At 42.0% G+C, this 19,161-nt stretch overlaps 1 protein-coding gene across 2 annotated transcripts in view; it reads left to right on the plus strand.

The window, feature by feature from the left end:
- Positions 1-19,161, plus strand: part of LOC140713902 (methylcytosine dioxygenase TET2-like) — a 171,842-nt gene that overhangs the window by 126,358 nt on the left and 26,323 nt on the right. For both annotated transcript variants that reach the window (XM_073024564.1, XM_073024574.1), the window contains 4 exons: positions 765-858; positions 6,591-6,799; positions 11,411-11,561; positions 12,230-12,319. In XM_073024564.1, coding sequence (XP_072880665.1) covers positions 765-858; positions 6,591-6,799; positions 11,411-11,561; positions 12,230-12,319 — 544 coding nt within the window. The remainder of the gene's footprint in view (positions 1-764; positions 859-6,590; positions 6,800-11,410; positions 11,562-12,229; positions 12,320-19,161) is intronic.

A 19,161-nucleotide genomic window follows, 5' to 3' on the forward strand; every position in this document is an offset into this window, starting at 1 on the left:
TCACCAGCCTGATTTAATCAATCGAGCTGCATGATAAAATTTCCCATGACTACAATAACATTGCCCTTTTGACTCGCCTTTTCTATTTCCTGTTGTAATCTGTGATTCACCTCCCAGCCACTGTTGAGAGGCCTGTATATAATTGCCATCAATATCCTTTTACCTGTGCAGTTTCTTAACTCAGCCCACAAGGATTCAATGTCTTCTGATCCTATGTCACATTTTTCTACTGATTTGATGCCATTCTTTACCAGTAGAGCCACACCACCCCCTCTGCCTACCTTCCTGTCTCTCAGATATAACGTGTAGCCTTGAACATTCAGCTCCCAACTACAACCATCCTTCAGCTACGATTCAGTGATGGCCACAACATCATACCTGACAATCTGTAATAATGCAACAAGATCATCCACATTATTTCTTACACTATGCGCATTTAGATACAACACCTTGAGTACCGTATTTGCTATCGTTTCTGATTCTGCATTGCTAATGATGATACTCAGCCTGTTGACTGCAACTAAGTCCCATCACCTGCCTGTCCTTTGACAATCTGACTACACAATATCTTTACTTTTTTACCATCCATCCTTTCCTGAGTCCATTCATTCCAGTTCCCACCCCACAGCCAGGTTAGTTTAAACCCTCCCCAACAGCTCTAACAAACCTGCCTGTGAGAATATTGGTTATGCTCTTTTTTTTTTTACTGTTTTTAGTCTTATGACTGAGAGTAATAGTCTTGTTAATGCTTTTGCTTCTCTCAGGTTTAGCAAGAAAGGCAGTGCTATAAGAATCGAGAAAATTATTTACACTGGCAAGGAGGGAAAAAGCAGTCAAGGATGCCCTATTGCAAAATGGGTGAGTTTTAATTTTATTTCCACAATCTAAGAAGATGGCCATTACATTGATTTACACTTGGTTCTTTAGAATCAATTTGGATTTTTGCGAAAAGACAAACATACAATGCAAGTGCTGTTGATCATAAAACACTATTGTACAGAAGCAAGCCCTTTGGTCAGTGATACCTGTGTTGACCATAATGTTAATCCAAATTAATTTCTTCTTTCTCTACATGGCTCATATTCCTCCATTTCCTGACTGTTCAGTGTGACTTTTAAACTTTGCTGTCCAGTGTGCTTTCCCTACTTTCACTGACAGTGTATCCAGACACCCACCAGTGGCTGTGTTTTGCATCTACTTCATAAATCTTTTTAAACTTTCTTCTTAAAGCTATTCCCTCTAGTATTTGACATGTTCATCCTGGGGAGGGGGAAATTCTCACTGTCTACCTTATCTATAACTCTCATTATTTTACTTACTGTATTTCAATCAGGTTGCCTCTCAGCTTCTGACACTTCTGAGAAAACATTCCAAGTTTGTCCAACTTTTTAAAGTTGACGCTGTGAATCTTTTCTGCATCCTAATCAAAGCCTCTACAGCTTACTATAATGAGGCAACTAGAAGTACTCACAGCACTGCAGATGTGGTCTAACTAAAGTTTTATACAACTGCAAGATGTTGTCCATACTTTTATATTTGACACCATGAGGCACCGTGCTGCCTTTACCACTCTTATCTACTTGTGTTGCACTTTCACCCCAAGATCCTTTTGTAAACCAATGTCCCTAGATTCTGCTATTTACTTTATACTTCTCTCCCAGAAGAGGAAAGTATACTGACCTCTCAGAGGGCAACATCTTGCACATCTCTGGACTAAACTCCATCTGTTACATCTGCACTCAAATTTCTAACTGCTCTATATCCTGCTGAGTCCTTTAACAACCTTTCTCACTACTCATAACTCTGCCCACTTACATTTTCTTCCAAAGCATTTGTTAGGAGCAACGGGGTAGTGTAGAAGTTAGTATAACACCAGTGACTTGGTTTCAGTTCCATCACTGTAGGGAGTTTGTACATTCTCCTTGTCACTGTGTCGGCTTCCAGGTACTCTGGTTTCCTTCTACGCTCCAAAGATTAATTGGTCACTTTGGTGTAATTAGGCGGCATAGGCTCATTGGGCCAGGATGGCCTGTTACCATGATGTATCTCAAAGTAAGTAAATGATATCTCACGAACAATAGTGGTGCTAGCATTGATCCGAGCAGGACACCACTACTCAGAATTCCAGTCACAATAGCACCCCTCCACCACTACTCTTTTTCTTCTGTGGTCAAGCCAGGTTTGGATCCAAGCTAGCAAGTCTCCATGGATCAGCCTTTCATGTGGGACCTTGTTCAGTGCTTTACTAAAGTCCAAGTATACAGTACAGCATCCACTGCCCTAACTCTATCAATCATCTTCATCACCTCCTCAAGACAACTTAATCATTTGTAAGGCATAGCCTCCCTGGCACAAAGCCATGTTATCTATTGCAAGTAAGTCTATGCTTCTCCTAGATTGAAGTAGATTTTATCTCTAAGAATCTTCATCAATAATTTCCCTGTATGTTACACTCAAACTTTCAAATTGGCTTCCATGGGCTTTTACCTACAAGTCTCTGTCACCCAGCAAAATAATGTCTGGTTCTCTCTCCTGAATATGACGTGTCTCTGAAAACTTGTTCATGAATAGCGTACAGTCAGAACCAATTAAACTATTAAATTCAATGTCAAATCACATACTCAAAGTGAGATAATGAGATGGGTATAAGTATTGGACTCTGAGTGGTTGAGCTCAAGTAAAAATTTTCAGTGCAGGAGTGATTATTAGGCAGTAACCCAATGTTCTGTGGTGAGTTTCAAAGGTTTCAAAGGCCCGTTCAAAGTTTCAGAGGTTTCAAACATACATTTAATGCCAGAGAAATGTATACAATATACAAAGACACAGACTTGCAGTTACCCCAAAGACTACGTGTTTCACCCAGTATTCGACATACCACAGGCTCTCTCTCCCCCAATATGGCAGAAAGAGATGTATCCATTTTCCCAGTGAGCGGGGAGACATAACAAACAACTTGCTGGTTTATGATGTTAAAGGTCTGTTAGGTCACTTTTTTTGAGCTCTGTGCCCAAAGATCTGGACACAGCCGTAGATATTCTGACTCCCCTGATGATCCTGCCATGGCAGAGACCTTCAATCTGCCCATCTCCAGAGCTCTGATCCTAAGCCTCCAAAGCTGAGCCTGACTTTAGGCTGAGCCCGTGGCATGCCAAGCAACAACAGCCGATTGTGAAACCCCAAGAGCGGATTCCATTCCCACAAAGGACTATAGTCAGTGTGTAACTCCAGGTCAAAGGAACCCTGAAAGGGAAAAATAAAGATATTAGAGATGGATATAGAGCTGTTTCTGAAGATGCAAGCAAAGGAGTCGCCGTTTAGCTCCACCTCCGAACAGCAAATACTGTTCTGCATATTTCAGTGTTGAATCTCACATCGAGGTAGCACAGCTTCAACAGAGTTAGGGCATCTTGGAAGTAATTTGTCACCTTCCACTATTTCAAACATGTTGGATCCCTGGAAAAGGTATAGATGTTGAATCCAATGACTTGGCGTTAACCAAGGCATTTCTGTCCAAGTCCTTCAGAATATAAATCCCCCCTGAACGTAGAAGATAGAGTAGTACAGCACGGGAACAGGCCATTCAGCCCTCATACTGTGCCAGAACAGGTGAAAAGCAAATCAAAAACACCCAAGAGCTAATCCCATGGTGCTACCTACCATGTCCATATCCCTCCGTCTTCGTAACATCCATGTGCCTATCCAAACATCTCTTAAAAGCCTTTAATGTATTTGCCTCTACCACCGTACCAGGAAATGCATTCCAGGCATCCACAACTCTTTGAGTAAAAAAACTTAACCCTCACATGTCCCTTGAACCTACCTACCTCCTCTCACCTTCAATACCTACCCTCTGACTGGACTAAAAAAATGGCTTGCCTCTTCTTAACTGTGCCACCATCTTCTCTCACCAAAGCCTTAACAGTCACATGAAATCACTCAAATAATGGTGGCTGCACTTGAACCTACCCTTGCTTTAGTTACAGCTGAGTTTAGGCCTCTGATGCAGACACCTACCGCAACTGTGCAGTACAAAAAGACCGACCTTGCCTGAATCTGCTGCTTTTATCCTTTCTCTCGACTTCAGTATGGGTCTGACCCAATACACACTCCTCTGGATTTGAATATTTTGATTGAAGTGCAGAATGCATCGTTACAGCTAACCCAGCCGTTCTTTGGCTCTTGGGTGTATTGTTCATTCATTATGTACCATGTCTTTAACATAGGCGATCATGATCTTTTCATGACCATGATTGTTCTTGGCAAATTCTTCTATAGAAGTGCCATTGCCTTCTTCTTTTTTAATTTTTTTTAATTAGTTTTTCAAAACATTTTACAAAATTAAAAACCCCAAATCCCAGTGGGGAGCATTAATACAGTGCAAGATTATGCATACAATAACAATATGCTACAAACGAAGAGAATTTAACAAAAAAGCACCTAAATTAAAGACAAGTGAGCTGAGTGTCCTCCCCAAGCCCCACAACACAAGAAAAAAACAACAACTCCAGACCAACCACCACACAATATAGAGAGTATAAGTCAGGACAGTCAAACTCCCAGACTGTGAATACACTTAGTAACAGAGGATAATAATGCCTACTACCAGAAAAAAAAGAAAAAGGGAGCTGAAAGCAAGGGACCGAAAAGAAGAAGAGAAAAAAAAACCCTAGTCAAGAGGAAGGTTATGAAAGTACTCGATAAAAGGCCCTCAGACCTTATGGAACTTTAGATCCGAATTAAGAACTGAATAATGAATTTTTTCGAGGTCCAAGCAGGCCATAATGTCGTTAAGCATGAGTGGGCGGGGCAACATCTCTCCATCTGAGGAGGATCAAGCGTCTCGCCAGGAGAGAGGCAAAGGATAGTATTCGGCATTTGGTCGGACCCAGACATAAATCTGTCTCGCCCCAAAAACCGAACAGAGCAATTAAGGGGTTAGGTTCTAGGTGCTGATTCAGAATACCCGATAATGTAGTGAAGACATCTTTCCAGAATTTCTCCAAGCTAGGACAGAACCAGTACATGTGGATGAGAGAGGCCACGCCCCTCTTGCATTTATCACAGAGCGGACTAATGCCAGGGTAGAATCGAGATAGTTTAGATTTAGACATATGGGCTCTATGAACAATCTTAAACTGTAAGAGACAATGGCGAGCACAAAGAGAGGTTGAGTTAACCGATTTGAGAACTGAGTCCCAGCTCTCCTCGGATAAGGAGATATTTAAATCCTGCTCCCAGGCCATTTTAATTTTATCCACAGGGGCCCATTGTAAGGCTGCTAGTTTATCTCGGATAATTGAAATTAAACCTTTACCTAGTGGATTAATGGAAAGAAATAGGTCCATAGCATTTTTCGCAGGCATTTCAGGAAAGTTAGGAATTAAAGGAGCAGTAAAGTGTCGGATTTGGAGATATCTGAAAAAGTGAGTGTTAGGCAGGTTGAACAACGGAGAGCTGCTGAAAAGAAGCGAAGCGATTATTAATGAAGAGATCTTCAAAATGTCTAATGCCCTTCCTGTACCAAACATGGAATGCTGAATCGTACGTAGTAGGTAAAAAAAGGTGATTATGTGCGACAGGGCTAGAAACGGAAAACCCCTGGAAACCATAGCATTTCCTGAACTGAGCCCATATACGCAAAGTGTGTCTGCCCAGAGGATTAGCTATTGATCTGGGCAGGCTGCTGCCATTGCCTTCTTCTGGGCAGTGTCTTTACAAGACAGGTGACTCCAGCCATTATCAGTACCCTGCAGAGATTGTCTGCCTGTCATCAGTGGTCACATAACCTGGACTTGTGATATTCACCAGCTGCTCATACGACCATTCAGCACTGAATCCCATGGCTTCACGCGACCCTGATTGGAGGTGTAGGAGTGCTACATCTTGCCCAAGGGTGACCTGCGGGCTAGTGGAGGAAAAGAGCGCCTTCTACCTCCTTTGGTAGAGACATATCTCCACCCCGCCCTCTTCTTGATTGTTTTTTTTAATTTAACAGCTTGAATAAATTTTAATCATTTTTTTTCCAAGGAATGTATTATTCATACCAAAGAAGACAATACATCTAAAATTTAATCAGTAACATTAAGAGAAATAATCCCTAAATCTATAGTAGAAAGGAAAGAGGTATTAATCCACAGAATCACAGAAGCCGTTAAGTCCATCAGCCGTGGAATTTCAAAATGCTATCCAGTTAGTCCTAGTGTCCCACTCTTTCTCCAAAGCACTGCACATATCCCTTTACACATGTATATCAATTTTATTTGAAACTTTCTATTAGATTTTGGGGAATACATTAAATGTGTATAAACCCACTGTAGTAAATAATTCTCTTGCTCTTCCCCACATTTGTCTTTAAGTGTTTCACATTTAATTGAAACTGTTGCCCAGTTGGTCCAATAGCATTAGAGAATGATCACCGAAACTGAAATTGGAACTTAAAATTGAGATGGATGGGTGGAGTTAAGATCCAAATCAGTAATGATCTAATTAAACATGGGACTGAATCCTCCTGATCACAGAATCTTATGTTTCTAAACAAAAGAAAAATGATTGTTTGATCTTGCGGTCATGGCTCCTTTCTCTGCTGACAGGTGCTTCGCCGAAGTTGTGTCGAAGAGAAGTTGCTGTGCCTGGTCCGGGAGCGAGCTGGCCACTCGTGCGACACTGCAGTGCTCATTGTCCTGATCCTGGTGTGGGAAGGAATCCCACTGCCACTTGCTGACAGACTGTATGTGGAGCTCACAGACACTCTGAGGAGACATGGCGCCCTGACCAGCCGCAGATGTGCACTAAATGAAGAGTAGGAACACAGCATTCTTCAGTCTCATGTTTATCTTTACTGCACAGTATTAATTTTAGATGGATCAAAGCAGAGCAGAGCCAAGTGGCTAGTCTTTTACCTCTGGGAAATGAGCTAAATGACTACTCCGCCAGCTGACTGTTTGGATCTAGTGTGGAAAGAGGAGTTCTACCTAATACAGGTTTCATTATGAAAAGCAGTCATAGTTGGACTCAAGGTGTCATTCAAGAGTGGAGGGGGATTTGTTTGACTGTTCAGAGTGTAGTATCAAAGCTGATACTAAGTGCCTTGTATAGAATGGGTTCTATTCCCCAGCACAAGTAAATGCAACATAAATTGTACAGCACTTAATGTGTTTCAAGAATTGTGGCATTGATTTGCTACAAAATCTTGAAGTTGAGAATGTAAAAGTGCAGTGTGTCACAATACTAACTATTAGTGCTATAGTGTTCTACCTTCAGGACCCATGTGCACTTTTGGGCAAGGTTCCAAGTGTGGCATCACTGAACACAATACAATGCCAGAAGGAAGGATTACATTTTATATCGCAGTGGCAGAAGTGCTCCTGTCAAGGTGCATTGTTGGATTACGGTGTCCCGAAGTGTGCCCATTGCTACTGCTAGTTTGTGGAATTCATCCCCTCCTACATGTGATGTGCAAATGGATGGCAGAATTGTGGTGTAATCTTTGTATAAAGGGTCACACTTTAATTACATGTAATGCAAAGACTGGTACTTCCCCAAATGTTGTGGAGACTGCAGTAATTCACTGTCAGCAAGAGCAATAGGATGGAAAATCAGTGGGCCATGGACCCATATTATTTTCAATTAATATAGCTTTATATTGACTGATATAACTTTGGCCCTTGTCTCACCCTGAATATAAATAGCAGGCTTTTAATCATTTGATTGATATCATTCAACACATCCCATTGGAGCATAGTTCTCTGTAACTCACACAATAGAGGATCCAAAGGAGGTTCATGAGGGTGACCCCGGGAATGATAGCTCTGGGCCTGTATTTGCTGGACTTCAGAGGAATAAGGTGGGGTGGGTGGGGGGGGGGGGGTGGAATCTCATTGAAACCTATCAAATACTGAAAGGCCTAGATTGGTAGAGAGGATGTTTCCTATAGTGCTGGAATTAAGGACTGGGGGCACAGCCCCAGAATACAAGTATGTCCCTTTAGAACATAGATGAGAAGCAGTTTCTTTAGCCAGAGGGTGGTGAAACTGTGGAATTCATTGCCATGGAAAGCTGTGGAGATCAAGTCATTGAGTATATTTAAAGCGGAGGGTGATATAATTTCAAAGGTTACCAGAAGAAGGCAGGGGAATAGGGTTGAGAGGGATAATAAATCAGCCATTTTGGAATTTCAGAGCAGATTCGATGCACTGAATGGCCTAATTCTGCCCCTATGACTTGTGATCTTATGATATATACAGGATTGTTCAAGGATGAGCCCTTGTATCATATTCAGTGCAACGGTTGCTTTACCCCACCCAGAAACCTCAGAGTCAAAAAATGGTCCTAAGTTGACGAGTTCATCTTCAGTCCTTAAGTGAATCTGCAACAGGCAAGAATCACTGTCTTCCCTGATAGGTACCTTCTGCTCAGTCTAACTCAGGATTTTATATTTCAAATTGCCTTTGAAATCTAGTTCATAGAAAGGGCAAAGGATTCCTTTGCCTTTTCTTCAAGAGGTGGGGAACATGATGCAGAATTCAGGGACGAAATGAGAAAGAGAAAAAGATTAGAAAGTGGGTTGTACAAGGGAATGATGAGGAAGATGGCAAAATGGGAAGAGTTGGAAGAATGCAGGAATGATGTGGAGAAGGACTTGGAAGTAAAGCATAATAGTAGAATGGCAGTAGTGAAAGAAGCAAGTTGATGGGGAAAGAGGGAAACACAGAGAGTGGAGAGCAAAATCATAAAAGATGGAGAGAGGACCTGAATTATTTGACTTTGTATACGTTTAGGCTTTTGGATTTCCAAATTGATTGCACTTAAATCTTGTCCCCAGCTCTAGATCTCTTGTGGAATGTAGCATATATTCTATTGAAATGGTCTGGAACTAGAAATCTGTGATGTGGCTGTGTACTGACAATTCAGCAGCATACAACTTTCATGTTATTAATTCTGTTGGCTGTCATTCAGTTGTAAGGACATAACCACCAGATTTATCAATTCAAAGCTCTATGATGGGAACACCCACTTTATAAGATGTTTGCTTTGCATATGTTACTTCGTAAGTCTCCTATAAAACTGTTCTCAGTTTGCTTAAGAGAAGACACATGTCACTTTTGCCTTGTTCTTCCAGTGATTACCTTATCAGAACACTCAGCAAACAGAAGTTAATATGCCTTTTAAGAGTCTGAGCATCTGAGTGATTTTACAGATTGATCCTTCCAGTAAGCATATTTAAGAAAAAAAAGACAGGTTTCTTTACTGATCTGATCCACAATTAAGAACAATGTACATGTGCTCCTTGAAATGCTTCAATAACTGACAAACAGTGAGGCGGGAATTTCCAAGTCTTTCCATTGATGTCTAAGGATGTTAATTCCACCCCCCATCTGCCAAATTTTAAGGGCAAAGACACTTTGCTCATCAGAATGGGAGGTCAGAGCCTTATAAATACACCAGAGGCTGTGAGCTCTGATGGAAAGGGCCAAAGCCTCCTTTCTCCCCCAAAGAAACAATTCTCAGCCATGTTCCTATTAATATTGTTCCAATATTCCTCTGGTTGGATTTGATTTCCAACTTTTATATTTCTGGGAATTGAAGATTGAAGAAAATAATTATAGTCTTGCTGGATAAAACCAGGCCTGTTTCCGAACTCTCAGTAAGCCTAACACGCGAATGTCAGGTTGAAATATCAGGCTGATACGCACTCCATCTCTCTGGCACTAACAGGAGCAACCCGTCAAGGCCTCCTTTTCATTCAAAAGTTCAGTTGCAATTTAACCAGGGTGGTTTTGTGAAGTGAACAAGTTTACTTCTAAAATTTAGGGGTCATATGGACTTTCTATATGATATTTTTCTGCAGGCAGAACCGTTCCTGTGTTGAGAGGGTATACATAAACCTACTGAATTTAATATTTTGAAAAGGGAGGCTTTATTGTACCTATTAACTTAATTGTTGACTATAACATGGAACTCATCTCCAAAGTTATGATTACACCACAGAGAGTTTCAGCATTTAAATCTCCTGAAAGAAAAACATTTCAGGACGTTTGAGTAAACAGAAGTCTCAGCATATAACTTGTATAGTAAATCTTCAATGTGAAAATGCTACTAGCTTTCAATTCTTGTAACTTGGACTTTGAAAGTAGATTAACATCTTGCAGATAAGAGTGCCATTATCATGATGTCTAAGGCTCATTAAGTTATTCAGGAATTTAGTCTAAACATTGGGATTCTACAATTAACTGATAGCACAGGTTAAAGCTTTACAAGTTTCTAACATAAAACACTTTGGTCATGTTTACAGAAGACCTCCCATACAAACCCAACCAACTTGTATCTGCCAGCAAAACTCATCAATCCTTCCTCTGGCAGGGAGCACTTCACTGTTATTTGGCTCAAAGATCACATGACATTAATAAAAGAATGACAAAAGAGTTTTTCCCTTCATACTGGTCAATGGTTACAAGGAAGTGTCTCTTCTTGAGAGTAATTAGTGATGGGGCAGTAAAATACCAGCCTTTTTTGTGATAACCATATCCTTGAAATATATAAAGAAGCCAAATTAGCCACAATGAATGTACTTTAAACAGATATCCTTGGAGTAATAACATACTGGAACATCCTAAGGATTATAGAGAGTTTGCTTAGATAAGTTCTATCCTTAGGAATAAATTACTAACTTTTCTCAAAAACATGAGAAACTGAATGATTCAACTTTGCAGAAGCAGAGAGGAAGGCAAGAGACCAGCAAATGTCAATTTATGAACATTTTAGGGATCCAGTTTGGTTGCAGCTTGAAGTATTGAGCTAGCCTCCTGTACTTTATAATAAGAGCAGTGATACTCATATAGCTTCCTGTGGCCTGAGATTACATCTCAATAGACATTGTCTAAATTTTCAGTACATGTTCTGAGGGGTCAGGCCTCCTGTTCAGCAAATGGGACATGGTCAGAACACAGTGCAAGGTGTACTATGCAGAAAAGGCAGCTGGTGGATCAGATGTGCCACTGCTCATGATTTGGTGTTTGAAGCTCCTAGGTTATGAAATCAGTTGGAAAAACATTCAAATTCAAGGTCTTTGGCATATTCAGTTAATGGTTACCCAGGTAGGCCGTGTTTAAGTTATTCACTCTGGATGTGTGTGGTGTAAGTAAGGCTGTTGTTAGTAATCCATGAGAACCTGGCATGTGTCTTCATTGAATGACAATGAAGTGCTTTCCTGAAGATGCAGGTTTGGTGTGTTCAATGAGGGAAGGTCATCTAGTTCATGTGAAGTGCACCTGCAAAGGATGTTAACTAGGATATTGACCAGATGTCAGTCAATGGGTCTTAATACAAATCAATGTTGGTACATAATGTAAACACTTTAAATGATGAAGTCAAATGCATAGGAAACAAGATTAACTCTGACTTTTCTATGCAGGCGAACATGTGCTTGCCAAGGGCTGGATCAAGACACTTGTGGAGCCTCGTTTTCCTTTGGTTGCTCCTGGAGTATGTACTATAACGGGTGTAAGTTTGCCAGAAGTAAAGCCCCCAGGAAGTTCAAGCTGCTTGGTGATGATCCCAAAGAGGTGGGTGGTCACTAGGTGTGCATCCTCACTGCAGTTGATCTTTTTGTAAGGCTTCTTCTGATTGTGACACATGGAGAGCAGAATTTTGTTGAATTCTGCTTTTGCAGATGCAGGCATTATGCCTTGCTCACCAGCAGAGTATTGCAGCAAGTGATGAACACAGCTTTATGGGGTTGAAAAAGAAGTGTGTTTTGTGTCCACAGTTTGTGCTGATGAGCAGATAAGGACACAGAGAGAAAACATTCAAAGCTTCATGGTAGAAACCAACTCTGGCTTCAGACTTGTATGTCTTTAAAGATTTAGTTAGAAGTTACACCAGTTGAAGCCCACTCTAGAGAATTCCAGTGCTTGAGGTGATCATGCTCTTGTTGATGCATTTTTGCAAAACTCACTTGTCTTCTTAAGACCAACTTACTGACCGGTATAAAGAAAGTTCTGATAATGGAAAGCATTTTACTAGATTTATTTATTAGTTTTAATTCTTCAACCATAAAACAAGAAGCATTTTAATGGTGTAATTTGTTGCATGATATACTTAGCAAACTGTAAATACCCCTTATATTTCTACATCCAAAATCCTTGGGTTGCTTCCGATGGGAGTGCTGTATTTCCGTAAAGTACTGACTTTTAAATCTTCCGGTGGTTTAATCTGTTGCCTTTCCTTTTAGGAGGAGAAGCTGGAGGCAAATCTGCAAAACCTAGCTAGTTTATTGGCACCTATTTACAAGAAGCTTGCCCCAGATGCATTCAATAATCAAGTGAGTGGTTGTTCAGTTTTCTTTTTACTGCTCTTTCAGATAATAAGATAGAAGTACCAATGCCCAATTAAACAATGGAAGGTCATGATGTTGACTTTGAATCTCAAAAGGTTGAGTTTAGTTGAAAATGCTCTTTGTTTCAGGGTGGCAGATAGCTGTCAAAATTAATGATGTAGGGAAATTCATTAGGAATACATATTTTTGTAATGTAGGGATTCATTTACACTCGATGCTGGTGTACAATGGACAATATCTATTGATTTAACTGTATTTTAGGTGACTGAATGAATCTTATCAATTTTACATAATTGCCTGAAGCCTGAATTAACTTGTGTGTGCTTGATTATGTTTAAGGATTTAAAGAAGTAAATTTTAGTAGTTCTTAAAAGTTAGAGACAAACGTCACCACACAAAAGACAATGGAACTGTCAGCATGCATGCTGTTGTAGTTGATTAAAAATTACAAGGCAGATTGATTGAAAAAGATTATTAAGGGAAATGGAGTCAAGCCAAAAATATGGTGATACAGTACACGAATAGCACAACAGGCTACAGAGGCTGTATTGCCCTCCTTTTCTGAACTAAGTCCTGTGGACCAGAAGACTTCATTTAGAACAGCAAAGAGATTCATCTATCTGAATGGGATATTTTGTTTTGTCTAATCATGTTCCAGGTGTGTAGTGTTTGATGCATCAGTTTATGTTGCTTATTGTGGATTAAAGTGGAGAAGACTGAGAAAGGTGAACGTTTAATTTTTATCAATATGTCAGCTGCCCCACATGACAGCAGAACACTGGACCTTCTGTACGCAAATATAAAGGACACTATAAAGGCCGCTGTCCTTCCCCCACCTGGCAGATCCGATCACAACCTGGTCCTGTCAACCCAGGTACGTGCCTCTTGTCCAGAGGCAGCCTGTGTCAACAAGGATTGTAAGAAGGTAGACTCAAGATGTTAATGAGACACTGCAGGAATGCTTTGAGAGGACAGTCTGGGATGTGTTATGTGAGCCATGCAGGGAGGACATTAACCAAATGACTGATTGTATCACAGACTGTATCAAACTCTGTGAGAACACCAACTTGCCAGCAGGGACCGTACGCTGCTTCCCCAACAACAATCCCTGGATCACCAGTGACCTGAAAGAACTTTTGAATATGAAGAAGAAAGTCTTCAGGTCTGGAGGTAGACGAGCACTGAGGCGAGTACTGAGTGAACTGAGGTAAAGCTGAGGGAGTGCAAAGAAGAAGCTAAAGGGACGTGTGTTTGGGCATGAAGTGGATCACTGGCTTCGAGGTTAGGGAAAGGAAGATCGAGGGCTGCCTGGATAGGGCCAACAAATTGAACTTGTTTTTCAGCTCCTGGTGTCCCCTCCCCCACTTGGCCACACCGCACACCCTCCCTGTCCCCAAACCTTCTCCCTCCACTCTTCCCTCCCCTCTGGTGAGAGCTTGTGTTCCAAATTCCCCAACCTTGGAGTATCCTGCCTTCATGGGGATGACCACCCTCCCCCACCTTACCGTGACTGCAGGTCAGGTTAAGAGACGGCTGAGAGACTACATCAAGGCAAAGCTGCTGGACTGGACGGTATCAGCCCCAAGGTAGTGAAGGCCTGTGCAAGCCAGCAGTCTGGTATTTTGCAGCACCTTTACAATCTGAGTCTGAGTCAGGAAAAGATACCAGTGCTATGGAAAACTTCTCGTGATGGTGCTGGAGAGGCTGGTCCTGACTTACCTTGGACCACAGGTGAGATCTTTATTGGACCCTCTACAGATTGCCTACCAACCTCATGTAGGAGTGGACGATGTCATCATCTATCTACCTGTTACAGAGACCTCACTCCCACCTGGATGATGCTGGTGGCATTGTGAGAACCACAATTTTTGATGTCTCTAGTGCCTTCAATACAATCCAGCCACTTCTTCTGAGAGAGAAGCTGCAAAGGGTGGGCATAGACAAATCCACTATCTCCTGGATTACTGACTACCTGATAAATAGCGCCCAGTTTGTACGGCTGGATAGTTCTTTGTCTGAGATGGTGGTGAGGGGCACTGGAGTGTCACAAGGGATTGTTCTGTCTCCATTTCTGTCACACTGTACACCTCAGGCTCTCAGTACAAATCTGAGAAGTTCTCTGATGACTCTGCGGTGGTTGGGTCTATCAGAGATGGGCAGGAGTCAGAGTACAGAAGACTGGTGAACAAGTTTGGTGTGGGAGGAATCACCTGCTCATGAACATGGCCAAAACCAGGGAGATGGTGGTTGATTTTAGGAGGAAGAGGACAATGACGAGCCCTGCACACATTCTGGGAGAAGAATTTGCGGTGGTGGAGGAGTACAAATACTTGGGTGTTCACCTTGACACTGGACTTGACTGGAAAACCAACAAAGCTGTTTACAGGAAGGGGATGAGCAGACTCTATTTTCTGAGGCAGATGAGATCCTTCAATGTGTGTAGCAGGATATTGGAGATCTTTTACCAGTTTCTTTGTGGCTTTATGTTAGAAGAGCAGCATCAGTGCTGGTGATGCAAAAAGACTAAATAAATTCATCAGAAAGGTTGGATCCATCCTTGGCTACAACCCGGACTCTTTTGAGTTGGTGGAGGAGAAGAGGTCACTAAACAAACTGCTATTCATTATGGACAATCTGGCAAATCCTCTCCATGACCTACTGAATAAGCAGTGGATCACCCTTTCAAACAGACTCATTCAGCTGCACTGTCACACGGATCGTTACAGAAAATCTTTCCTACCAAATGCAATAAGTATATACAACGGTTCATCTTTGTGCAACAGGAGAACACACATCAACGTACAATAGTCTTTGTTTTATTTATATCGTACACTATTATTGCACAGTATTGTATATTGATAAATTATTGTGTATTATTATTCTGTACTTTATTATTAATATATTTATTATTATTATTCATTATTATTGCTAAGTGTGTTTTTAAATGTTGCTGCTGTAACAAAATGATTTTCCACTTGGGATCAGTAAAGTACTTATTATTTCCTCCTTCACCTCATTTGCAAGTGCTTTGGCAGTAATGGTGACTCCCACATAGAAGTTTTCACCTTCCAGCCACCTGTAGGCAGCATTGCGGATATGAGGAAAGGTTCGTTCAAGAATAGCCACGTATGACACTAACACCATGGCAAGGTTGGCAGATATCACTGGCACAGTTTTAAAAAAATGCACCAATTTTGCAGCCTCTCCAAAACTTGAAGCATAGTAATTTGTATACTCTTTGCCATTAAGCATCAGCCCGAGATCATCTTTTCCCTGGCTTCCATGAGTATTACAGATGCTGTGTCTCCAAGTTTCAAAATATCGGGGGTGCACTCACTGAGGATGGCATTATCTTTCCAGAGGAAAACTGATTGGAAGGTTAATGCTTGGCATGAATACATTGCCCTCAGTAGCCAGTATAAAGAGATGAGGCGAAGTAATTGTGGAGGTTTGGGTCTGAGCTCAGATTGGGAAACTGTTGGCCCATCCATTAGTTGAGACCCTGGATATTTTTACACCTGACCCAACTTTCACCTGTGCAAACCAGACCAGAAGCACTAGATAGTCATAGCGAGACAAAATGGTACCAGTGGTGATCCAGTTAAATCTTTCCCAGAAGTCAGCTACATGGATAAGCAAATCAGGAAAGTAACTTGGTCAGGGGAGATACCAGAAAATCTTCCTCAGAGAAAGCCCAGAGCCCTATTGTGAGATGCAGCAGGTGGTGAGGAGGGTGGGCTCTAGTTCCTGCTGTGCCCAAGATAAATTTCTCCAATTTCAGGTGAACTGCCCTCCCTCTATCTCCTTATTCCCTTCCTTAGTCTCTTCATTCTCTCCGCCTGATCTACTCAGATCCCCCTACACCTAGCCCAGTCCCCCATCATCCTTTTTCTCTCCCCTCCTCCATCCACTCCATGTGCCCATCACCTAAACATTCCTGTCACCAGGTCCCAGCCCCAAACTATTCCCATCTACCCACCCTGCCTCCTGTATTTGGTTCCATGCTCCACCTTCATTTACCATCAGATTCCATCTCCAGCCCTTTGTTACCTCCAACTATTATTTCCCAGCAACTGTCTGCCTATCACCCTTCTTACCTGGATCTACCTATCACCTGTCAAGTCTTAGAATATAGGACAGTACAGGAGCAGTCCTTTGAACTAATTAAATGCCAAACTAAACTAGTCCCCTTTGCCTGCACAAGGTCCATTCTCTGCACATTCACGAGGCTGTCTCTTGTTCTGTTACTTCCCTTCATCTCTTTATACTGGCTACCTCCCCCTATCTTTCAGTCTAGATGAAGGGTCTTCACTCAAAATGCCATTTCATTTTCAAATAGATTTTTGAGTAAAATTTTAGGTGGGATCCAGTCTGCATATTTAAGAAATGTCCTTACTCTCTTTGAGTGACCTTGCTGGCTGGCTGTTGAAGAGAGCAGGTAAATATTGCAACCAACAGTGTGATTAGATTAGTGGTGTTGCTGTCAACTGCTGCCATTTTAACACCTTTGCTGCATTTTCATGAGGTTAAAGAAGAATCTTAATGACCAAGGTGAAGCAGAGAAGCAGAAGAAAATGTTGGCACCATTGCTGTGCCTTCAGCTTATGATTGTATTCTGAATAGTGCAAAGCCTTGCACTCAATAGATGCACTTCAGAGGTAAGTGCATATACAGCACATGGGGAAGGAAGGTAAAGATGCAGAGGAGCCATCATGCATCTCCTCGTCAAAACCGGCAGTACCCGGTCTGCAGACATGGAGTGAGTGCAAGTTCCCTTTAAGAGAAAAGCAACACAGAAAGTGTGTTGGTTTGCAAGTAAGATTGAAATGCAGAGCCCTTGGATCCCCACTTCCTACTATCTTGCTGGCAAACGTACAGTCTCTGGACAGTAAAACTGAAGACCAAAGTACCAGAGGGACATCAGGAACTTCATGGAAATATGGCTCACGTACTGTTTCGGATGCAGCACTGCAGCCTGAGGAGTTCACCATCCACCACATTAACGGGAGAGTGGAGTCTCTTAAAGGTACAGTGTCTGCTTCAATGTTAACTTGTTGTGGTGCACAGACATCTCGGTCCTGCTCACATGACATGGAATATCTAGTGTTCACATCTGCTGAGTTTTCTGCCATGATTGTGGTAGCAGTGTACATTTTACTGTCAGGCTGGTACTGGAGGAGCAGAGCACCATGATCAGCATCACCCTGATAACTTCCTGATCACCCTGTGCAATTTCAACAAGGCCAGCTTGAAGAAGTCTCTGATCACCTGTGGAACGAGATGGGCCAACACACTTGACTACTGTTACAGCACCATGAAGAACACTTGCACTGTGGCAAGCTCCATCACCTTTCTGTACATTTACTCCTGCATACAGATAGAGACTGAGGACCACAGCACCAGTGGTGAGCACACAAATGATGGTTAAGGATGTGTAGGAGCACTTACAGGACTGCACAATGTTCAGGGATCTGTCTTCAAATCTGAATGAGTATGCCACAGTTGTCAACGACATCATTAAGGCCTGTGTGGATAAATGTGTGCCTTCTAGAACAAACTGGACATACTCAAACAAAAAACCAAGGCTCAACCAGGAGATCTGCAGTCTGCTGACATTCAAAACTAGTAATCCAGAACTATACAAGAAGTCCAAGTACAACCTGGAAAAAACAATTCTGATTGAAGTAAGAGATGGAATTGGATACAAGGCAGCTCTGGCAAGGTTTCTAGACCACTACTTCCTCCAAGGCGAAATCGTAACGTTGTGAATGGCTGAGATGCTTCAGTCCCAGATGAGTACTGTACCTTTTATGTACACTTTGAAAAGCTACACTTTTGCGAATCCTTGCAGGATCTGGCAACCCTATGACCTCTATCTCAGAGGCAGACGTCAGAATATTTTTCAGGAGGGTGAACCCCTACAAGATGTCAGGCCCCAATAGTGTTCCTGGTAGGGCTCTGAAAACCTGTGCCAACCGACTAGCAGGAGTGCTCATTGACATCTTCAATCTCTCACCTGCTTCAAAAAGGCATCAGTCATACTAGTCCCCAAGAAGAACAGGATGAACAGCCTCCCCAGTGGCACTCACATCTACTGTGATGAAGTACTTTGACAGGTTGGTCATAGCCAGAAGAAACTCAAGTCTATGCAAGGACCTGGATCTGCTGCAATAGTTCTACAGCAGTCAAGGTGCCTGGCAACATGTTCTTAGGAATATGGGACAACTGTGTAATTATTAAATGGCGTTTCCGGCCATCTGTTCTGCTGTTCCTTGGCACTCCTGCTTAAACTGTGAACAGGATCAACTGACCCCTGCTGCACCATTGTGAAGTGGATGATTGCTTGCGTGGCCTGTGTAGTTGCAGACTTCCATACAACCTCTTTTTGAGTTTCTGCCAAAAGCATAGAATGAGAATGATTTTAATTGTAATATTAAAATGATTCCATATGGTCTCGTGCAGTCAGTAATATTATTGATACAAGACCAGAATACAGGATTCAGAATTGGCTTGCCCACAGAAGGCAAAGAGTGGTTGTAGATGGGTCATAGAGGTCGGTCACCAGTGGGGTGCCTCAGGGATCTGTTCTGGGACCCCTTTTCTTCATAATTTTTTCAAATGATCTGGATGACGAAGTGGAGGGTTGAGTTAGTAAATTTGCTGATGACAAAAAGGTTGGGAGTGTTGTGGATAGTGTGGAGGGCTGTCAAAGGTTACAGCTGGACATCGATAGAATGCAAAACTGGGCTGAGAAGTGGCACATGAAGTATGATGGCAGAATATAGTATTAATGGTAAGACTCTTGGCAGTGTGGAGGATCAGAGGGA

The sequence above is a fragment of the Hemitrygon akajei genome, chromosome 2 (genome assembly GCF_048418815.1).
Source record: "Hemitrygon akajei chromosome 2, sHemAka1.3, whole genome shotgun sequence".
Taxonomy (NCBI): domain Eukaryota; kingdom Metazoa; phylum Chordata; class Chondrichthyes; order Myliobatiformes; family Dasyatidae; genus Hemitrygon; species Hemitrygon akajei.